The 24,084-nt window shown below is 46.0% G+C and overlaps 1 protein-coding gene across 3 annotated transcripts in view; it reads right to left on the bottom strand.

Annotated features, from left to right (window-relative positions):
* Positions 1-24,084, bottom strand: part of LAMA3 (laminin subunit alpha 3) — a 274,895-nt gene that overhangs the window by 86,227 nt on the left and 164,584 nt on the right. For all 3 annotated transcript variants that reach the window (XM_045458939.1, XM_045458940.1, XM_045458941.1), the window contains 8 exons: positions 23,653-23,768; positions 22,251-22,462; positions 20,599-20,803; positions 7,748-7,892; positions 6,904-7,044; positions 5,485-5,646; positions 2,929-3,027; positions 484-567 (listed from right to left, as the gene is read on the bottom strand). In XM_045458939.1, coding sequence (XP_045314895.1) covers positions 484-567; positions 2,929-3,027; positions 5,485-5,646; positions 6,904-7,044; positions 7,748-7,892; positions 20,599-20,803; positions 22,251-22,462; positions 23,653-23,768 — 1,164 coding nt within the window. The remainder of the gene's footprint in view (positions 1-483; positions 568-2,928; positions 3,028-5,484; positions 5,647-6,903; positions 7,045-7,747; positions 7,893-20,598; positions 20,804-22,250; positions 22,463-23,652; positions 23,769-24,084) is intronic.

The following is a 24,084-nucleotide window of genomic DNA, read 5'->3' as shown; positions in this document are numbered from 1 at the left end:
ATTCAGACATAAAATAGAATAAAATCTTGCCATTTGCAATGACATGGACAGAGCTAGAGAGTCTAATGCTAAATGAAATAAGTCAGTCAGAGAAAGACACACACCATGATTTCACTCATTTGTGGAATTTAAGAAACAAACAAACAAAAAAACAAGCAAAGAGAAAAAATAAGAGAGAGAGAGAGAAACAAAGCAAGAAACAGATGATTGATTATAGAGAACAATCTGATGGTTACGGGGGGGGGGGGGGGGGGCGGGGAGTGGGTTAAACAGCTGATGAGGATTAAGGAGGGCACTTGTCATGATGAGCACAGGGTGATGTATGGAAGTGTTGAATCACTATATTGTACACCTGAAACTAATATAACACTGTATGTTAACTAAGTGGAATTAAAATAAAAACTTAAATCTAAAAAGAAAAAGAACTAAGTTATGGAACAAAAAGGATCATCAAGAACCTTTTTATGTGTGTTTTTCCTTTACCTCCACCACCTGCACACGCACGTGATACAGACGGTCTGGCCGTGGGTTATTTGGCTCCTCATAGATGATGGACATGTGCTGACCCTGTTTAAAGAAAAACATGAGATACGTCACAAGGATTAGTGAATGGAAACAGAGAAATAATACCTAATATGGTGCATGTTCACAAACAGGAAACCAGGAAAATTCCCTTGACTGAAAGTGGCTATAAAGATGGAATTTATTTTATTTTATTTTATTTATTTATTTATTTATTTATTTATTTATTTATTTTTTACAAAATACCATGCTTTGCAGTCAATGCATGAGGTGACAGGTCCAGGCTGTAGTAACCAGAAAGTGCTTTGGTGGGTGAGTTAGTGAGGAGGGTGGGGTGGGGAGAAGGGCTATGTGCAGGCTGCATAGACAGGTTGCTGCAGAGCTGGCACGTGGGGGAGGAAACCCCCGTAGCCCACTCCCTGTGGGATCCAGCCCTGCTCACTCTCAGCCTCTGAACCTCCCTCCTCATATCAGGGGCTCTTTGGGACTCCTGACAGGGCATAATGGGAAGGTCAAAACCCACCAACACCTCCACCCCAAACCCTCACACAAAAACCCCAGCTTTTCTGTTACAAACCCAAACCCAAAAGGGTTCCATTCGCTAGTGCTGGCATTTCAGAAAGAAGACCATTATCTGCAATCACAATCACTGAAAAGCTTAATCTAAAAAACATGCCCCGTAGGCTTTTAATTATGGTGGTTTGGAACAAAGCAGCAGACTGAATGCTTCATGAGCCTAAATTATTTTCCATCTTTGGAGGGAAAATTAAGAAGAAATTTTGGTCCTCACTTTTCCGTGAATTCCAACTGCCTGTGTAATAAACTCTTTGGCAATAAAATATTGGTATATTAATGGCCTGAACTTAAGATATTCTGAAAAAATAGGAAACTGAAATACAGCACTGCCATGATGGCATTTTTATTATGGAGCTATTTTTTTCCTTTAAAACATCTTTGGGGGCACCTGGGTGGCTCAGTTGGTTGAGCTTCTGACTTCGGCTCAGGTCATGATCTCGTGGTTGTGAGTTCAAGCCCTGCGTCGGGCTCTGTGCTGACAGCATGGAGCCTGGAGCCTGGAGCCTGCTTCGCATTCTGTGTGTGTGTCTCTCTCTCTGCCCCTCCCCCACTCAAGTTCTGTCTCTCTCTGTCTCAAAAATAAAATAAAGATTAAAAAAATTTTTTTAAGTCTTCAGGGCCTCATTTTCAACATGTTTTACAAAGGTTCTTTGAGGTTTTTGAAACGACAGTTCAATAAATTTGGGCGCCAGTAAAAACAAAACGCAACCCAGCAGTGCCTAAACACAAAAATTGGCGAGAATGCAAGGCTCTCTGCTGTGACGAGATGTGTGAGACTCGCTCGTCCCTACTGTACAGGGAATGACACACAGAAACCTTCAGGAAGCTGGAATTGCACAGCATTAACCACAGCACATAAACCAGAAACGGCATCAAGTTCAGGCTCAGGCACCTCAGTTCTGTTCAAGACACTGGGCCCTGTACTTTAGGAGATTCAAAGCAGAATGTGACGTTGACCCTGCCCTCGAGGAATTTTCTAGGTTGCAGTTGCAGACTATGTGGCTGGTACATACTGTATAGATGTCACTTCTCTTCTCAAGAAACCAAAATGGCTCCCTACCGTCTATATCAACTCAAATTCCTTATCGTAGCATTAAATATCCTCTTTCCCACCCTTCCAGGTTTGTTTTCTATGACTCGGGAATCACTGTTAATACAGCCAAGTTGGACAGGTCACCCCTTGCGCACTGCCTCTCTGCCTTGGTCTATCCTATTCTTTGCCCCTGGAAGGGCACTTCTCCTGTCATGCCAAGGCTTAAAGTTCTGGCCCCCAATTAACCCTTTCCATGAAACCTTCTGTGGGCATCTCAACTACATAAGCCCCCAGTTGGACCCCAGCTGCCAGGGAGTCTTGTTTGAACTTTACCTCAAATGCTTATTGTTCAGTGGATTGTAGCTATTTGCGTATGTCTTTCATCTCCCTTCTTAGATTACACTCTTGTTAAAGACAGGGTCACCTGTCCTTTAGGAGCCCAGCAATGTGGCCTTGTAAACTGGAAGGTCTCACAAACATTTGTGAGACTGAATTGAAAGATAGAAACATATAAATAAGTTTACCATGAAGCAATAACTTAAGAGAATCAAGAGTGAGATACAGTTACATTCTCTGGGAGGGGAGACAAGAGAAACCACGGGGGCTGGGATGATCAGGGGAAGCAGGATCCTGAGGAGGGGCTACCTGCTCTCAACTTCCTTTGTAGTTGCTATAAAATACTGGAAATGACTTAATACAATTTTCTTATAGGCCACTGATCAAGATGTCCTAAAACTGGGTCAGCAACCAACTGCAACTGCCACTTCCAGCCACTTGGGTCATGCTGTGATACCTACAGTGAGCTGCACATCCGGCTTCTTTTCTAGAAGAACCATGTCGCCAGGTAGCCCAAAGGACTTGACTTGGTAGGTGAGGTAACCACCATAGGAAGAAACCTAAAATTGGAATTGTAGGATCAACAGCACAAGCATTAGAAGAGCCTATGGCAATATTAACCCACATAACAAGCACAAAGGTCCATCTGGAAAGATACGATCAACCTGTTCATGGTCGTCTTGAGAGAGAATTGAAGATAGTATTTGAACTTTCCACTTTGTACCATTTTATATCACTTAAAATGTTGAGCACGAACACCACTGCGTTTTACAAGCAAGAATATGCTTCTGTTAAGAAGATGGGGTGCCTGGGTGGCTCTGTCGGTTAAGTGTCCCATTCTTGGTTTTGGCTCAGGTCATGATCTCACAGTTTGTGAGTTCGAGCCCTGCGTTACGGTCTGTGCTGACAGCCTGGAGTCTGCTTGGGATTCTGTCTGCCTCTCTCTCTGCCCCTCCCCTACTCACTGTCTAGCTCTCTCTCTCAAAAATAAACACTTTTAAAAAAGAAAGAAAAATAATAGTCACACAGAAACAAGTAAGATCTTTCTATTCTAGATGACTACTAAACCAAAGTGTTCATTTAACCTATAGCTATCCTAAGAAATCTAGTCCACTGGTTTCTTGTTTAAATGACAGAACTGGTTAATATCTATCAGTTACAAAATGAATCTCTAGAAACAAAAATTTTTAAAAACTTCCCCCAAGAGCAGTGTGGAAGTGTGCATTTCCTAAGTGATCATACATCCCCCTGGGTACAGAAGCCATGTCTGACTGCTCCAGTAGGTATACAGATTTTTTCTCAATGCCACCTAAGCAGCATGATCATGGTGGAGGCATGAAGTCACAGTTTTGTGACAGCTACTTCACCTCTGCTCCTGACACTTCCCACCCTTAAGATGAAAACCAATCAAGAAAGGAGTAATTGAGAGATGAAAATAAGAGGCAATGATCACCTCAGAGCGGGGCAGGACAAAATACCCTTCCTGCAAAACAGAAATAACCTGAAGCAGGGGAGGAGAACACCATTACCGAGCCCTCAGTTCACTGACGTTCCCTAGAATCTGCAAACTGACAAAGTCACAGAGTTATGATCTTAGAGTCTGGAAGTATTCCAGGATGACATCTTAAATCATCCTATTGAGATTAAATATTGTCTTTCTGATGGGCTAAAGTGGTTTTTAAAATATGTCCATAAATTCTTTGATACTCTTGTCTTCAAGAGGTGGAGCTTAGTTCTCTTCCTTGAGTGTGGGCTGGACTTAGTGACTGGTTTCTAGCCAATAGAGTAGGGAGGATATGTTTTTGCTGCAATTAGGTTATATAAGATTATGGTTTCTATTTTGAGTTTCTCTCTCTCTCTCTCTCTCGCTCGCTCCACATCTCTATCTCTGTCTTGTTTTCTACCAATTACTTTAGGGGAAGCCAGGTGCCATGTCACAAGGACCCTGAGGTGGCCTATGGAGGCCTCATGTGATGAGGAACTGAGACTTCCACTCAGCAGCCAGCAAGGAACAGAGGCCTGTGGCAACCACATGAGTGAGCTTGGAAATGGAGCCTCCAGTTCTGATGACTCCAGTCCTGGCTGCCATCTTGACTACAACCTTATAAGAGACCCTGAGCCATCCACTCCTGAATTCCTGATCCACAGAAACTGGGCAAGATAATAACTGTTTGATGCTTTAAGCTGCAAAGTTTGGGGGTAATTGTTTGCATAGTAATAAGATAACCCATGCATGGGCTCACTGTGTGGAGGCCAAGAGGGGTATTAAGTGAGGGAGAAGAGGGGTCATATGAGAGAAGCAACATTCCCCGAACTCAAAGGTCAAAACCCAAAGTCCTTCAACTAGAAGACAGAATTAGAGCCTTCAGGCCAACAAGGCCCTAGTATGTAGTCATTCTAAGCGAATATGGTGCCACTTGAGCCGGGCTGTGTGGAATCTACACCTTCTGGAAAGCTCTACCTTCTGCTACCAAGTGCATGTGCTACCTGCCGCTGGTTCTTCAGGAAGCCCACACTTCCATTGTCAGAAATGAGTGTCACGGGCCCCGCAGCAAAGGAAGAGCAATTCACTTATCAGCTCCCTGAAGAGCGTCTAGCTAACTGCATGTGACTCTGCTAATAACGGCTGAGGTGCCACCGGCTCCTGAGTCACTTGTCAGCTTTTGTTTTCCTGACAAGGAGACTTTCTTCTGCTGTAAAACAAAGAATGCTTACCATTGGCTTTTAAAAGCACACGTGTCCCATTTGCAACAGATATTACCTAAATGGTTAAGCAAAAGTGGAGAAAAACGTGGTGTGTGGTTTCCTTCGCTGGTGAGCTAACACTTGTGGGGTACATGAGGCTCATAAGCCCCTCCCAGCAGAGGGGCCACGTCTTTTCTGCACTTGTAGTTCATCTAATTTCTTCAGTTTCAGTAGCCTGAACTTCCTGACGCTTCTTCCAGACAGTCAATGATGCTCACACAGTGATGAAGGAGGCCCGGCGAGGGCTCAGAAGGACAACAGGACGCCGTTACCTTGTCTCCCAGGTAGGAAAGAGGTGCGACCCAGGATGCACTGTGCACGGTTGAGGGCAGCTCCTGGAGGTCTGCGACCACACTGCTGCTGCCCGGGTTGAATGAGACGGGGATGTCTGCTCTGTCTGCTGTCTCCAGGCGCCAACCCATCATGTCCACAAACTGGAACACAAGAGCAACGACGGAAATGTACGCCTGCAGCTTCTCTGGTGACGGCTGAATTGTGCAGAATAGAAGGACCAGGGGGTGGCCACCTTGCTTCAAAAGCTTCACTTTGATGCCTCCTCTTGAGCTTGCTCTTGGATTCCCATGACAGAACCCTCACCTGCCACTGCCTCCCTCTGACCCATCACAACTAAGAATGCTCAGACTGCAGGATCACAGTATGTGGAATTTATCTTTGCCCCAGTACACATCCTGGTTTTGACATTTAGTAGCTATTTGGTAAATGTTCAAATCGCATATAAATAAGTGTGGGAATAATAACTAGGGCTGTGGGCACATTTTAATGGTGAGCTCCTTAGCAAACACGAGACGAACAGAGTGGCCTGCTATCGTTATTTTTCTCTAATGAATCCTTATGACCAAATATTTTTCTGATCATAAAGGAAGCCAAGAGTTAAAAGATGAGGGAGGGAAAAAAAAAGGAATTGACAAGACATTGGTTAGAAATAATGCTTCTGGGTTCCCCTGGGGGTAGAAGACTTCAGTGGATTTACAAATTAATTGTTCCCCCAGTTACAAGCCTACATTCCTTTTGGGAGGCAGGCAAGGAAATATATAAAATAACTTTTCCTTGAATCCTTGTTAGACAGAAGACATTACTCATACAAAGAAGGCAAGCACGAAACCGCCAGTTCAAGGAATAACAAGGGCAGCAAAAGTTTTAGTTTCATGGAGTTAATTTAAAAACTGGCCAAAGATGTGGTAAAAATAAGTGAGATGGAAAGTAAAACAGAAAGAAAAGAAGCAGAGAAAAAGAAGTGGGAGGGAAGAACAGCAAACTCCATTCATGAGTGTTTCTTGAACATCTATTATATTCCAGACCCTGCGATAGGCGCTAGGAGTATATCAGGAGCTTATATGCTAGTGTTGGGGGAAGACACTTAAATTTTAGAACTAACTGGATAATATGTCAGGGAGGGATAAATTCTACAGAGGACATGAAGAAAGGTGAGGATACAGAGCGGGCAGGGTGAGCTATTTCGTAGGGAGTGGTGAGGGAAGGCCCCTCTGAGCCCAAGACCCTTGAGGAGACCTGACCAACTGAGGGACTGAGCGTGAGGACATCTGTGGAAAGAACAGCGCAGGCCTAGGAATGGCGACGGCGAACCTTAACATTTTAACAAAGTAACATATAAAATTTCCCCAAGCCCTAGGAGGTACTAAATAAAAACAAAACGCTAATTCCATACATACCTTAGCTCTTCTTTTATGTGTACTGTGACAACTGTTATTTATTCCAAAACAAAAGCAGCGGGTACAACCCTTGGGATTTGCTGGGTCCAAGTAGAAGGATCCTTCTCGACACACATTACATTCCGTACCCTCCACGTTCTCCTATTGAAATAAAACGCGAAACAAGATGATGGTTTCTTCTAAAGCTTCCCGGATTGCAATTGGCTACTTCCACGCATTAATGCCAATACGAGATGTTAGAACGCGGATGCTAACAAGACATGGAAAGTTACATAACTGCTAAGCTTTTATATCACATTAATTGTTTAAACTATTCTACCACGCTTAAGTGAAAGACAGAATTTTCTCAATTTCACAAGGTGCCCTTTGGCATCTTGAGGGTAGAGAACTAGCACCATAAGGATTCACAGTATGGGGAGGGGGGCTGGTTCATTCCACTAACTACCACCTCAAAACATATGCTGGGACTTAGGGGCTCTCCTAGCGCCTGGCAGGATGTCCTGGAGCAGATTATTAACTTGAGGTCTATGGGTCAGGAATAAGCTTCTGGGGAAGCTCTGAACCTCTTGAAATTATAGACTAAAGTTCGGTGCCAACTTCTCTGGAAAGGATCCAGATCAGTCTTCTGGTTCTTAAGGTCTACATCTTCTCCAAAGGATAGGCAGGGTCTTCCCTTGTAACTATTTCTATCAAATGAGATAATAACTATTAAATGCTACATGCCTTGTGGAAATCCACTGCAAGTCAGTCCCACTTCCCACATATTTTTATGCGTTGACCCGACACGAAGAACTTCCTCACTGGCCAGTGGCTGGCGCCCCTGGCATCACGTGTTCTGCCTCACCTTGCACAGGCAAGCTCCGGTTCCTGGGTTGCAGACCCCTGGCTCAGTCCCATCCCTGTTGCAATGACAGGGGACGCACTCGGGGAAGTGGTAAAACCCGGGAGCACACTGGTCACACTGCCGCCCTGTGACTCTGGGCTTGCACCTAGACCCAAAGCAAAGGAGCAAAAGTGTTCATCGTCTTGGCCACACACTTCTGAAGTCCATCTGCACAGCAGCAGAGCAGTTCCTGCACGAAACCAGCTAAACACACAGTGTCTGCCCGTGGGGGCTCACTGCCCAAGGCAGAATGGAAAGCAGCCGAGAAAAGGCACTTCCACAAAGCAGTCAGGAGGACCATCCTGGATGTCACCCCTGGGTCTGGCTCATGCTGGACTCTGGGGGTGCAAGGACAGACACAGCCCCCGAGCCTACGTGGCAGGGCAGAAATGTGGACAACACGCACATGGGGTCTCAGCAGGGGTTGGGGGAGCGGCTCTGACCCAAGGTCCCGGAGGGAGGTGATGTGTGAGCTGAACCTAAAAGGGCAAATGTCGTGGGGTAGGAGTGGAGGCGGGTGTTCCAGACAGAAAGAACAGAGAAGAACAGCCTGGTGTGTGCAGGGAGCATACGCATGAGTGGAGAAAGTTGACCCATGAGCTGAAGAGGGAGGCAGGAGGCGGTTCACGGGGACAGAAGTGCTGGCTTCTGTGACGCTGTCCGGTGGAGTGCAGTGGCTGAGCCCTGTGCACCAAAGGCAGTCTGGCTGGAGCACTGATCCCAGCTCTGGCACCCAGCAGATACAACATCTTAATAATTTTCTAAGGCCCCATTTTCTCATCTGTGAAAGGGGAAACGCTAGCTGCTGCCTCCCAGGACCCCTGTGGAGATAGATGAGGCACCACGGCAAGCTCTTGGACAAGGAATCGCCATCTAGAAAAGTTGTAAGTAGGAAAGAGCGTGGTTGGATGTGTGTGTGGATGGAGTCAAGATGACCAATTCTGCAGCAGGCTGCGGAGTCAAGAGGGAGAAGGGGCTCAACTAGGGCAAAGGCATTTGGGATGGAGAGAAGAGATGGGTTCCAAGCTATTTTGGGGTGAGGCTGCTGGGGCCTGTAATGTTCTGAATGAGGGGAGAGTAGGCAGGAAGGCAAGGAAGACCCCCAGTCATCCAGACTGGGCTCCCGAGTGGATGCTGGAGTGGGCAGTGGCCCCTGTGCCTGGGCTCCGAAGAAGGCTCTGTGGGGAGCGGCGTGCCATCCACACATCTGTGCACTTGAGGCAAAGAATGGAGGGGGAGGCACAGAAGAAGACAGAGTGAGAAGAGCAGTGAGCTGCCAGCAGAACTGAGAAGCCCGGCACCCCGCGGGGTGAAGAGAGGGAGAGGGAGTGGGTGCCAGCTCCATCACTGAGCTCCATGGCTGACATCTGGTGGGATCCACACGCTGATCTTTTCTTTGTGGGTCTAAAGAAAGTACTAGAAAATGTGCTTTATATCATAACGTTGGGAGTATAATCTGACACAAAGTATTTTACCACTAAGGTGCTACCAAAACCTATTAAAATATCTTACCCCAGGGACCATCCTGAAAAAAAGAAATCTAACTATCTGTCCTACAAAGTTTGCCTTTGGCAAATACCTGCTTATAATCAAGTACAGAATGTTGTGTGTGATGAGCACAAACTCGGGACCACGCAGCCCAGCCTTGAATCCCAACCTGGCTACTTACTGGACATAGAACCTTGAGCAAAGTAACCTTTTTACAGCTGAGTTTACTGATCTGTAAACACAGAGATTACAATATCTACTTCGTAGGATTATTGTGAGAATTAAATAAAACAATATATGGAAAAGCCTTAGAAGAGTACTGTGCACACACGTAAGAATTTGCTCCCATTATTCTTGCTATGGCATTGGCTAAGGGGAGCAAATGGGAGTCCCTACGTTATCCCACTTAGCACACCTAAAAAGACAAATTCATTTTACCTGCAAGGGCTGCTGGCAGGTCAGATGTCCCTGCGGTTCTTCCCAGCCCCATCCCCCTGGTCTTCCTCCCTACCTTACACCTGCAGAAATTCTTTCCAGAAGGAAGCAAATATTCCAAATCACACCTACAGCAATGTAGGTGGAAAGTGTCAACACTCTGCTTCAAGTCCTCACTCCAGTGTGGTGGACAGAAACTGCGGGAGTCAGAGACTCCTCTTCAAAGCTGGGTAAGTTATGGGCCACTCACAGACTTCCTTCCTTCTTTTCTTGTTTCTTCCTTCCTTCCTTCCTCCCTTCCTTCCCTTTCTTTCTCTCTTCCTTCCTCCCTCGCTTCTTCTTTCCTTTTCCTTTCTTTCTTCCTTTCATTCTTTCCTTCCCTCTCTCTCCCTTCCTTCCTACCTCCCTCCCTTTCTTCTTTCCCTTTCTTTCATTCTCTCTCTCTTTCCAACACACAAGTTTGCATTCACTATAAGAGGGTTCCTAGGCCCTGATTGATAACACCTGCTCTCTTCTTGTGACTCAGACTAAATGCAATCAGACACTCCAGAAAAAAAAAATAGTTTTTTTAAAAAAAAAAAGACTGGTCCCAGATGACTCCTTATTTCTGGGGGGGGAGCAGTGACGTGGAGCACAAGATTCTGGTGGTCTGGAGATGGGAAAGAAGACAGTACAGACACCTCCCCCCCTACTAAACTCCTCAGAAAGAGGCAACTTTGATCACAAGAGGAGCTTGGAGATGGCCTGACTTAGGCTGGGCAGGCTCTGCTCCTCTCACCTGCCCAGGAGGAAAAGGATGCTGTGCGAAGACAGTGCTATTGTTACAAACTGCCAACTGAGCACCTTGTCGAACCAAAGTCCATGCTTCTTTTAGCATAGGTGCAGGGCTTCTGGCTTACGGGTGCCTTGATTGAATGCTGGTGCCAAACAAGCCCCTCACACGCTGAACGCCACTGGTGGACAAGGCTGAGGGTGGCCCCTGGAGCAAATGACCTGGACCTGGGCCTTGAAGACAAGGACAAGCAGATAGGAGCCTATTTTCTATATTTTCCCTTGAGTGGGAACAAAAGGTCCTGGAGTGTTTTACAGGGAGGGCAGCTGTGGAAGCTGCCTGTTGAGACAAAGAGAAACGGAAGCAAAATCATTCCTTGCCTAATTATTTCAGAATGCTGTGAGATGATGTGGCGGCAAGGAAGGTGGACTGGGAGCTTGTGGCCCATCAGTGAGGGAAGGTACAGCTCTGGGCCTCACTCCGCACCCAAGCAGCAGCTGAACGCATAAGAATGGACGAGAAAAAGCCAAAAGCTAAGCAGAGTGAGAAGAGCAGGGACCTATGAGCTGACCCTGAGGACCCCAGGTGGGACCGACAGGGAAGGGTTAACCAAAACGTGGAGAATATAATATCAGGATTCTTGAGCACTGAACATATGAATCATTTGCAGAAACAAGCAGCCAAATGACTTTTTGGTGGTGCCATGACAACAGGGAATAAAAAGGAAACTTCCTCTTGAAAGTCTGGCTGAACATCTCTTAAAAACTACCTCAAGTCAGCCTGACCTTGACACATTTCTCCAGAGAGATGCTCTGCTACCCAAGGAGCTGCCCTCCCTGCAAAGGCAAGAAATTTCCAGCGGAGGCTGCCTGGAGGTGCAGACTGGCGGCACCGGGGGTGCGGGTCAAGTGAATTCATCTCCAAGGCAATGGGCTTGTAGCCAGACCTTATTATATAACATCTGCGCGTGTGTGGGTGCTTGCTGTGTTGCACAAACAGCTAGAAAATCAGGTGTTAGAGTGAACTCTACCCTTTAATCATTAAATACAGTGGGTCTCTTAATATCACACTCACACCAACCCCAGTCGTAATCTAGAATCCAAAGTCTACCTTATTCAGTCATCAATTCATTCAATAATCACTGAGTGCTTTCTTTACACATATCCCTGTGTTAGGGGATGCAGAAGGGAGGGGATAAAGTAGAGTAAGTGGGTCTTGACCTTGGCACATTTTCACTGAGAACACAGGACACAGAGATGCAGAAAGTGAGGTAATCATGTGAGAAATAGGATGGGTAAGCATCTCATTTAGGCAATGAGATGATGAGATTTCTCTGCGGACTCATAGAAGGCTTCGTGTCTTCTTTGAGTTTGTGCTTTTTTTCCTAAAGATGTTTATTTTTGAGAGGAAGAGAGAGAGAGAGAGCGGGGAGGGGTAGAGGGAGAGGGAAAGAGAATCCCAAGCAGGCTCCGCACGGGCCAGCACAGACCCCGACACAGGGCTCAGTCTCACAAACCGTGAGATCATGACCTGAGCTGAAATTGAGAGCTGGACGCATAATCGACTGAGCCACCTGTGTGTCCCAAGTTTGTGCTTTTAACACATAATGCTTGAAGGATATGCGTAACAGAAGAAGGGGAAGGAGAACGGATACCTGGAAAACTGAACATATATAAAGTGTTTAGAGGAAGTAAGAAAACCAAGTCGGAGAAGAAAGCTGAAAAAAGGCTTAAGTTAGGGTAGGTGGGGGCCATATTACCACGAAAGCCAGTCTTTACCCTATCAGGTTGTTGAGAAAGGTTCTTGTGCAGTGATGTGATGAAAGTGGCACCTGACAGTTCCATGTGTCCCCAAGGCAGCCTGCACACAACATGGCCCTCACCATGCCACACTAGTGGTTAGTACAGGTTCCCCCGTCAGACCATGACCTCTTATTAGTAGGCACGTGTACCTTCTGCATGAGGCACAGCACCCAAACTGGAGACGGTGCTAGATAGAGTTTGAGCAATAAAACATGCTGATATCTGACAAAATAGAATTTAAGGCAAAAAAAAAAAAAAAATCACAGTAATTGAGAAAAATGTTTCATCTAAGTTAAAAATACCAAGAAGATAAAATCATAAACACACATGCATTTATCCACATTACCCCAAGTTTTGTAGACTAGATTAATAGTTCTATGTATTAGTGACAAAATTATGGGGAAAATAGATTTTTAAATCCCAGGATAATTGTGTACTTAGCATATTCCTTTTCAGTTAAGCCTCCCCGCCCCGCCAAAAAAGGAATGAATGAATGAATGAGTGCTTCAGTAAACCAGGAGAAGGAAGGTCAATGAGGAGACCACCATTATCATTTAAATATGAGGGGGTAAAAGAACTTAACCAAAGTGGCAGCAGAGAGCCGTGGAAAGAAAAGGGATAATACATATCTTGCCAGAAGTTGACAACTGATTGACTATAGGGAAAAGGAGTTGATTTTAAGATGATACTGGGATTTCAGGCTTTGGGGACGGGAAGAGACCACCACCAGTAAGTAGGATTAAAAAAAAATTTCAAAGGCAGAAATGGTTGGAAAGGCAGGACAATGGCAGGGGTTTCAGATATGGAATCAGAGTTGGAAGAGTTTGGGAGTTGTAAGGGCCCTAAAAGATCATCTAATCTAACACTTCATTATACATGTGAGGGGACAGGTGCTCTAAGAGTATAGGGGACTTGTCTGAGGTCCCCTAAATTAAGCAATAAAAGAACCCAGGTTGAACTGATGTACAATAAAGGTAGGATAAGCTACCCATCAAGGGTCAGGACTGAAGCTCTGGATCTGGAATCATCCAGGAAGGGGTGGCAGAAGCCAGGAGAATGGGTGGGTTTTCAGGAGGACAAAGTATAGAGGGAAGAAGGCAGACAGCCAAGTACTTGGCAAACAATAATAATAGCTGATACATACTGGGGCTAGTGTGCATCGGGTAGTGTTCTAAGGGTTTCTGCACAGCATAGTTAATCTTCTAAAGAACTTCACGAGGTAGGTGCCTCTAGCATCTCTATTTTATAGACGAGGAAATTAGGCAGAGAGAGAAGAGACAGACTCAGATCACCCAAATGGTGAGTGCCAGGGCAGATGCAACCTTGTGCAAACTCAAACCACGCATCCTCTCAGGCTGGGGAGCAGGATAGTGAACCAGTGACACAGCCAAAGATCATTCAGAGGGTATGGAGGAAGACACTGGTGTCACAGAAGATGTAGGAAGACAGAGAAAATGTAGGTAAAAACTCTGAGCTCCATCCCCGTGGTAGGAGACTCATCCGCCCTGCTCGCCACCGTGTCCCAGTGTCCCCCCAAGCTGCCTGGAATTTACCATTCCTATGAACTGACGAAGTGCATCAAAGGAATTGCTTCTCCGAGTTGGCAGGGCCGATGGAACTCTGCCTACCTAGAAGCACTTCTGTTCCAAGAATGCCAAGTCTGTGACCTTTTCTGGTATTTTCCTTCTCCATCTAACACAAACATTTGGTAAATCTGTGAGGCTTCGCCTAGATAGAGATCCCTCCCCCGACAGAAAGGTGTTCCTTCTGCTCCTGCTCTTCTGAAAAGGCGCATTTGCACAGGTGGCTTCACTGAACATCCAGGTGGACTGCCATCTCCTTTAATTGATCTCAAGATAGCCTGAAAGGGGTCGGCATCATGCTAGTTCTTTAAAGCAGTGATTTGCAGCTTCTTGTATCTTTCAGTGATTGACAGAATCTTCTGAGGACATTCTAGCTCCTCTGTTCACAGAATCTGATGACATAATCTTCCATTATTAAAAGCAATGCAAAGGTTTTTTTTCATGGTCTTGTATCAGATTGAATTAGCATTGCTACTAAAAACAAAATCTTAATCAACAGAAGCATCTTTAAGAACTCAGTGTAGGGTCGGCCAAAAGAATGGATTTTTTGGCATTTATACAACATAATTTTAAAATATTTTCTGTGTTACAATCAGAGATTGAAGAGGAATTAGAACAGGATTTTAAATTTAGGTAGAAAGGTAGTGATAATTTTACCAAACTTTTAATGGATTAGGAAACAGACCCAGCGAGGCAGAGTAACTTGCTCAGTCTTCTAGTCAGCTAATGACAAGGGTGAGTCGAGGGCTCAGTTTTACAGTTCCAACCTAATTTATTCTCAGTTGTCTCTAAAATTACACCAGTTTTTTTTTTAAATGTTTATTTATTTATTTTTGCAAGAGAAAAAGAGTGTGAGTGGGGGAGGGACAGACAGAGAGAAGGAGAGAGAGAATCTCAAGCAGGTTCCTTGCTGATAGCACAGAGCCCGATGTGGGGCTCAATCTCATGAACCAGGAGATCATGACCTGAGCCAAAAATCAAGAGTCGGGTCCTTAACCAACTGAGCCACCCAGCCACCCCTAAACAGTTTTAATTAAGTAGAGATTGAGTATTGTGGATTGCTACAATTATTCTTGTAACTTATTTTAAAGTAGATTAATATTTGTAAGATTCATTTTATTTTAGTATGATAAACTTGAACACCTACAAACAGTGAAATAAAATTCCAATGTTTAAGTTTTGTGATCTGTGATAATTTGTACAACTGCAAGACAGTCTATTGTATCACTGAGAAAGGTTTTTTACTTTTTGTTGCAAGTTCCAGACATCTTTGATCATTTCCTTCACATGAACTTTAGGTTCCTCTAAACACATTCTTCATTTTCATCAGGAAATTTTGTTTGGGGGTGAGGAGAAGATCATTCTTTTCTCTAATGTTTTCTTTTTAGAAAAAAAATTTAATGTTTATTTATTTTTGAGAGACAGACACACAGAGTGTGAGCAGGGGAGGGGCAGAGAGAGGGGGAGACACAGAATCTGAAGCAGGCTCCAGGCTCTGAGCTCTCAGCACAGAGCCCAATGCGAGGCTCAAACTCATGAACCGTGAGATCATGACCTGAGCTAAAGTCGGACACTTAACTGACTGAGCCACCCAAGCGCCCCTCTATTATTTTCTAAAAAAATAATCCTTTGGTAGCCAAATTATGGAAAGAGGCTAAATGTCCATCAACTGATGAATGGATAAAGAAGTTGTGGTTTACATATACAATGGAATACTACTTGGCAATGAGAACGAATGAAATATGGCCTTTTGTATCAACATGGATGGAACTGGAGAGTGTTATGCTAAGTGAAATTAGTCATACAGAGAAAGACAGATACCATATGTTTTCACTCTTATGTGGTTCCTGAGAAACTTAACAGAAGACCATAGGGGAGGGGAAGGGGGAAAAAAAGTTACAGAGAGGGAAGGAGGCAAACCATAAGAGACTCTTAAAAACTGAGAATAAACTGAGGGTTGATGGGGGGTGGGAGGGAGGGGAAAGTGGGTGATGGGCACTGAGGAGGGCACCTGTTGGGATGAGCACTGGGTGTTGTATGGAAACCAATTTGACAATAAATTTCATATTTAAAAAAAAATAATCCTTTGGGTAACCCAGAGCTTTTTCAGCATAAACAGTGGAATTACCACGAGCAATTTGTGCAATTTATAGTCATAATAAACTGAAAGTATTTCTTGCATTATCTGTCAAGGGCCCTTTCATGACAAATGTACTTTGATCATGGAGAGATATGTCATCCCGTCAGGTTATTACAGTCTCTTTGGTAAGGTCAAGAGAACCAATTTAACCTCTTGGTTTAGGTGTGATACAGGCCAATGAGATCCCATTCCTGTTGATGTTTCCTTGGGCTTGGGCAGAACTACACAGTATGCCTTTGTCCTGAGTTAGGAATTTTTCAATCTACTGAATTGTCATTGGCTAGTGAAACTTTGTTAAACACCCCTTATAATTTCTACCTAAAATATTATGGTAAATCTGCTTATCTATCACAGATGGTGCCTCAATGCATTTTTCCAACTTTTAATGTATTCTTGATTTCCTTTTTCTGTGGCAGCAGGATTGAGAAACCATGTGTGAGGTTCTGTTTGCAGCAATTTATTCTGTTGACCAGTTACCCCCTTTTAGAATTCTCCCTTTTTCAGACAGAGAATTCCTCTCTGCCTCCTGCCTGAAAACTGCTTCTCCATCTCCTTGGTTCCTTTGCCTTCAACAATGAAACAAAGGTACCCCCTGCAGAACCCACACCTGGTGCTTCCTCCTGGGTGGCCACGCCTACTCCTTGGGGTCCTCAGTTACTCTAACCAATCCCAAACTTCCATCTCAGCCCCAGACTCTTTTTTTTTAATTAATTAATTAATTCATTTATTTTGAGAGAGAGAGAGAGAGATCGAGCACAAGCAGGGGAGGGGCAGAGAGAGAGGGAGGCACAGAATCTGAAGCAGGCTCCAGGCTCTGAGCTGTCAGCACAGAGCCTGATGTGGGACTCAAACTCATGAACTGTGAGATCATGACCTGAGCCGAAGTCGGACGCTTAATCGACTGAGCCACCCAGGTGCCCCCCAGCCCCAAACTTTTTACTTGTATGTTCAGCTTTTGAAAGAAAAGCCGAAGTAGTCATTATGGAAAAACAGGACTCTGTTGGTCTGCCACACACTTATTTTGTGGCTTAGTAAGTTTTGTTTTAATTTAACTATAATGTTTTCAGTATTTAGGACTTTAAAAGTTTCTTCACACAGCTGTGATTGAGGCCACTGCAGAATCCTGGGCTCCATCCTCGGCCAGCACTCTCCCTCCCTGATAACCATTCTGCACACCCTTGTTTATCTTCCTCTCCTGCTCTTCCCTGAGTTTCACATCCTCTAGGTCATGCATTGCTTATCCTGTTCAGACAAAACCTTGTTCTCTCGGCTTTTTTTTTTATCTCCAGATTCCTGCTATGCCTCTTGAGTGAGCAGAGGATTTTTTTTTTTTTAACGTTTATTTATTTTTGAGAGACAGAGACAGACAGAGCATGAGCAGGGGAGGGGCAGAGAGAGAGGGAGACACAGAGTCCGAAGCAGGCTCCAGACTCCAAGCTGTCAGCACAGAGCCCGACACAGGGCTCGAACCCACGAATTGTGAGATCATGACCTGAGCCAAAGTTGCACGTTTGATTGACTTGAGCCACCCAGGTGTTCCAAGTGAGCAGAGGATTTTACTGCTAAGACCTCCCCTTTCGTTCATCTTGCTTATTTGTCAGATACTCTTCATGCTGAAGGATTCACACAAACCAATTCCACAAAAAGACACTGAATTATTTCCTTTGATATGTCCTTCAAACATATTAAAATGAAAATAACTATTCCTAATTCAATCTGTTTGCCTTTTTTTAACACCCTGGATTTCCTTTTCTGAAGCCAGTCCTAATTCTATGGTTTCCTTTGGTCTGGTGGATGTTCTAGGAGATATCTGAGGATATTTGTGTGTGTTTTAGACAGTGTTTCAGCAGCAACAGACTGGCTTGGATAACTGTCTTTCAACTGTTGTTCTAATTCTTCCATGACCACTTATCATACCAAGATGGAAGACCTTGTTGGTGTTGCTGTCTTGGCTTCATGGAGAGAAATATTCCATCTTCCCTATCCTTGTGGATGTTTCCATTGAGAGCCACACATTTTATTTACAAATACTCTGGAGCTCTGGCGTTAAATGTTTATGACTGGCTGTCAGTTTGCTGTCTATAAGAGGGTTTTGTATTTCAAGAAAGGGAGACTGGCAGCTACGGAACATAAAAAGGGAGACGCCAGTGGTAAGGGAGTAGTAGAAAATAACAGTGCAACAATTGCTATTTGAGGGAAGAAGGCCTTTGGGAGAGGTAGAAAAGACCAAGATGAAAAGTGTAGTGGGGCTGTTAGCCTCCAGAGGGAAAATGACACCCATCAATGAAAGAATAGAAGAAAAAAAGCCAGCTATATGAAATAAAGAGGTCAGGAGAGGAGATGTGGAAAGGAATACCAAATAGGCCAGCTGAAATGAGGTAGTGATGGCCACGTGAGAGAGCAAATCTACATGATTCTGGCGTTTGTCCAGCTACTTTTTTGGACCAAGGGTTGAAAGAGGGGGAATGGAGGCAATTTTCCCTGGAGAAGCAAATCTAGGTCAGTAACGAAGTCATAGGATCATACACCTCTTTTGCTTCTCTCTCTCCTTTCTATAAAGTTCATTGGGTCGTGATCGGCGCCGAGAGGTCCTTTTAGCTTCCTGCTTCTCCACCTTCTCCAGCCACAAGCCTATAAGCATCTCCTGGGCACAGTGTGTCTTCTGTTCTTTAGCATTCCTGCATTCCTACAGGTGCTGGTGGAAGTCTGTGATTCCACCCTAAGTGCCATTATCTTCTTACGTCAGTAATTAACTGGAAATAAGTCAGACATTTTCACAGGCCCATGGGCGCATTCGACACCCAATGTAGCATCTTCAGTAATGAACTAAGTGCCTGACTTCCTTCCAGAGAACAGCTTAAGTACTGGAGGGAACAGAACCTGATGTAATGTTAACTAATGGTGGTGAGAAAACACTGAATATCACCTCCAAATTCTTTGTGCAAATCACACTCAGTTTAGGCTCCTGGTTTGAGAAGAATGAGCAACTGAGCTGACTCAAGGGGGACTCACACCTGTGGTTTTAAAGACTCAGAATGTTTCATGACTCAGGCTGTCACTCAGCTTCCTTTCCTGTAGCACAAAGGAGCTGTTAGGCACCCGGGCAACAATTAAAGGTGTGGTCAAGGGTCCTTCCTTAGGCTGCTATAGACAGTTGAATTTTCTCCCCCAAAAAGATGCGTTCAAGTTCTAATCGCCAGGACCTGAGAAGTTTGGAACTAGGGTATTTGCAGACATAGTCAAGTTAAGATGAGGTCATGCAGGAGTAAGGTGGCCCTAATCCAATTTGACTGTGTCCTTATAAGAGACACACACACAGAGGAGAATGTGAAGAGCAAAACACAGAAAATGTGAAGAGCAGAGACTGGAGTCATGCATCTATAAGCCAAGCAACTCCAAGACCTGCTGGCAACACTAGAAGGTAAGAGAAAGGCCTGGAACAGATTCCCTCCCAGAGACTTCAAAAAGGGCATGACACTGTCAACACCTTGATTTTGGGCTCTTAGCCTGACAATAAGAAAACAACTTTCTATTGTTGTAAGTCATCCCATTTGTGATAATTTGTTACAGCAGCTACAGGAAACTAACACAGCCGCTCTTGAACTACAGTCACGGATGCCTGCCACCAGCAGCAACCGTGCCCCCGCCGCTGTCTGGCCTGTCGCACCCAGATCACAGGCACGGACTCCAAACCATCCATTCCCCATCATGGGTGGGAGTATAGGGCGGGTGACACCCCTTACGCTTGCTTGCTCCTGCACACTGCCACGCGGGCCTGGAATGTGGTGGCTCTGCTTCAGTCTTCCTGCCACATAACCTCCTGCTCCACTCTTTCCAGCTTGTGCTCCTAGGAGACTGGATCTAGCCTTCATCCCTTGTGGCCATTCACCAGTCCTGCTGAGATCAGGTTGACGATGTGCCATCAGGTGACGTTGGCCTCCAGTTTCCAATGAGAGCTCAACCTGCTGAGCAGAACCTCTTAGCAACGCAGTGTCTGCGGGAGCTGACGTCGGCCACTGTTTCTTATCAGTCGCTGGACCTCTCGGTTAGTCCCCACGCAGCCCCACTCTCAGGTCAGGCTCTCTAGAGTATACCTACCTATTTTGCCTGTCTACCCCCAACCAAGGCCCACTGTGGAGGCCCCAACCCCGCTTCGAGCTTGTCTGTCTGAGACAGGGTGGCAGGCATGGGGGCTCATGCATGCACTGTCCTCAACAAACCTGCCCGCTTACCCTAGAATGAAGATTTGGAGCCCAAACCTAAATACAAATGGCTAGTGCTCACCACAAGGTGACACAGTGGAAGAAATGATAACTTAATTATGCATACATATGGGACACACTGAGAACAACGCTGGAGTGAATGGGTAAGGCTGTGTGACCTCAGGCAACTGGCCATCCACCTCCCCAGGCTCCCCAGGTCCGAGGGGACCGCTACTCCACACGCCACAGCCCATTCGGTGGGGAGCTCCACCCTGAGGTGAACGCAGTGCAGTCCTTGGAGCTGTGAGACACGGGAAGTAATGGTGATCGGAGCGTGCGGATGACATCTTCCTATAACAGGCCCTAACGGGCGAATCCACCTGAGCTCACCTGCACTGCCCGTGGTCCCTGTCACACTCCGGGGTGGCCGCCCCAATGGCACCCCTCCTGGAACAGTTGCAGCTTTCGCAGCCAGCCAGGGGGTGGAAGCTGAAGGAATGCGGGTCACACACCTCACACTGGGGCCTGACCGTGTGGGGAAGGCAGAGGCACTTCCCCGTCGTCTCCTCACAAAGGCGCCGGCCACAGTTGCATGCTGGCCAGGGAATAAAGAGACATGGTATAAGGGTTAGACACCGCCTGGCCACCAGCAGGACTTCACCAACTACCGGGATTTCCAGAAGCTTCTAAGGGTCTGGGAGAAATGTCTCACTTTTTCTTCACTATGGCCATTATTGAGCATGGTAGATCTGAAAGGTATCTTTCTTGGAGTCAAGACCAACCATACCACCTGCTCATGGCAAACACAGTGTGAGGCACAGCTGGACCCACTGGCACCGAGACAGGTACTCAAAGGAACCCACCTAGCTGCAGTTACAAGCCATTCTAATGAGACACCTCTCATTCGTCAGAGGGTCCTGTTCCTCACAGGCTCCCTGAAGTGCCTCCACATCACCCTAGTGCACTGAGCTCAAGGTCAGGGCATGATACAGCAGCAGGACCCCCACTAGGCATCGGCTGATCTCCAGGAGAGGACTCTGTGTGCACCACACCAGGACCTCTCACTGCACATGGCCTATGCTGACCCAGCGTCTCGGGCCACAAGATGGTTCTTAGGTAAAATTCCCTGGGCTTCCCATTCAGACAGTACTATGCTCCTGTGACCCTGGCCCTCCTCCTATTTCTTTCTTTTTTTTTTTTAAGTTTTATTTAGTTATTTTTAGAGAGAGAGAGAGAGAGAGAGAGAGAGAGCACACACATGCATGCATGAATTAGGGAGGGGCAGAGAGAAAAGGAAAGAGAGAATCCCAAGCAGGCTCCATGCTGTCAACACAGAGCCCAATGTGGGGCTTGAACTTGTGAACCGTGCGATCATGACCTGAGCCAAAACCAAGAGTCAGATGCTTAATCAACTGAGCTAACCAGGTGCCCCGCCTCCTCCTATTTCAGTTGAACTCTGGTTAGGTTGCAAAAATTGAAGGGGCTTCCGAGAGGAAGAGGGATTGAGCCTCCCAATATTTCCATGCTTAAGGCTCTTTACACTCACCTGCTTTGCCAAGTGCATGGGTCCCATAACATGGGAAAAACAAATGTTTCTCTTCTAGAACCTACCTACTCAGAATGTGGTCCATGGACCATCGGCATAGGCATCATCTGAGTCCTTAAAAGACATGCAGACTCTCAGCCCCCAACCCAGGCCTCCTGAATAAGAATCTGCATTTTCACAAGATCTCCAGGTGACAGGTGAGTCTCCAGGACAGTGAAATTCAAGAAGGCCTGCCCTAGGGGCACTTGGGTGGCTCAGTCAGTTAAGTGTCTTACTCTTGATACTGGCTCAGGTCATGATCTCACAGCTGTGAGACTGAGCCCTGTGTTGGGCTCCATGCTAGGCGTGGAGCCTGCTGGGGATCCTCTCTCTTCCTCTCCCTCTATCCCTCCCTCGTTCTCTTTCTCTCTCTCAAAAACAAAGGCCCGCCCGCCCTAGCTGACCATCACCCACCTGGGGCCAGAGACAACCTTGGATGACCCAAACATGCACTTACGCTTGCAGTGTGGGAATCCATAGTAGCCCACTCGACAGCGGGTACACCGTCGCCCAATGACATTGGGTTGGCACTGGCACTGCCCGCCCTCTGGGCTGCAGTGACGGCCAATGGCCCCAGTAGGGTGGCACTCACAGGGCAGTGCACCCTTGTGGTAAAGGGCCACCAGGGATCTGGCAGAGGTCTTACAGAATCCAGAGGCCGTCTGGGGGCTGTGAAGACAAAATAACTTGGTATTATCGCGGAAGGCATGCCCAGTAAGAGTCCCAACCTCTCCTTCCCTCTTGCTCCACCAAAGGGCATTTTAGGGACAGGGCTCTGGCTTTGGAGTCTGGGAAGAAATGAGAGACTATCCCACCCCTGGATTCACAGCCAGTGACAGCCACCCTTCCTTGTGCCCATCCACTCCAGAGCACATCACAGGACTGGCTGTGTTGTTGGCTATCATTTCATTTTGATAGCTGAAATGAAAGGGTGAAAATTCACCTACAGGATGGATTCCATGGTATGTGAATTATATCTCAATAAAGTGGTTACCAAAAAAATTATACCTATATGTGTCTATACCAATAACAATAACAATGAAGAGGAAGGCAAGGCAAAGTACCTATATTTATTGAATGCTGTGTGTTAGAAGTTTTGCCTACGTCTCAACCTCACAACCACCCAAGTTAGGCCTAAGCCTCATTTCATAGATAAGGCAACTGAGGCTTCCAGAAGTTAAGCAACATGCCCAAGGCCACAGAGCTACAGAGTGACCAAGGAAGCATTCAAACCCATAGCTATTTGACTTCAGGGTCTTTACTCTTAATATCTTCTGTACAGGAGACGTTTGCCTACCAGGGCAACCTGGAGCTCCTGGGTCCCTCAGGAAGCCTCTCAGGGGGCAGGGAGTGTCTGCAGAAGTGAAGAGTGGGAACCGATACTCGGGAATATCCTGGCTCTTAGCATTCAGGGACACAGGGTGAGGGGACAGGGAAGTCAACCTCTCTGTGACACTCCCCATTCAATCAGATGGCAAACAATAGGGAGAATCCGGGCTGATGTGCTCTCCCAGTAGAAAGTACCCCTTCTGGTTGTCTTTTAGAAATCTGAGTTGGACAACAGGAAGCAGCAAAGAGGCCAAGAAACTCCTAAGCAGCCCATGAATCGCAGCTTGGAGGGTGAACCTCTGGAGAGATTGATGTTGAGGACGGTAACCTTGCCCAGATGTGCAGGACAAGGTCTGGTGTGGGATGGTGTATGCAGAGGAAAAGCACCTCCCGCCCCAGACCCAGGACTCACTGCCACCTCCTTGGGCACCAGGAAGAAGAAGACAGACCCAAAGGCCAGCCCCACCCTGGGCCTTGCTCCCAGTGGGAATGTGGGAGAGCCTTCTGAATCTCCACAAAGTTATACTTACTCAATATAAAAACTGTTTCCTCCACAATTGGTGATAAACTCAAATGATTTGTCCACTGATTTTTTGTGAAGTATTTGGTAGTCGTAATTCTCCGCAGGCACCACCAGAACACGGACCTAAAGGAAACCTGTCAGCGTGTCTTTGGATTTCCAACAGCAGGGCACACCTACAGCTATTCATTATATTTTCTCTTCACTAAGATCCATGTTTTTTACTGTTAAGCCCAAGAACAACCGAAACAGGATTTACGATAAAAAAAGAATCACAAGAACTACTTTAAGCCAGTGTTAAAGGCTTAACTCACGTCCCTATGTAAGGAACAGCATGGGCCGGGGCCGGTCCCTCAGAGGGCCTGCTCAGAGAAGTGGCAGCCTTAGTGCTATGTGGGGACAGGAGATCTGAGGGGTGAGCAGGAGCCTGTTACAACTGCCA

This window comes from Leopardus geoffroyi, chromosome D3 (assembly GCF_018350155.1).
Source record: "Leopardus geoffroyi isolate Oge1 chromosome D3, O.geoffroyi_Oge1_pat1.0, whole genome shotgun sequence".
Taxonomy (NCBI): domain Eukaryota; kingdom Metazoa; phylum Chordata; class Mammalia; order Carnivora; family Felidae; genus Leopardus; species Leopardus geoffroyi.
Note: the sequence above shows the minus strand (reverse complement) of the source record. Positions and strands in the feature narration are given on the sequence as shown.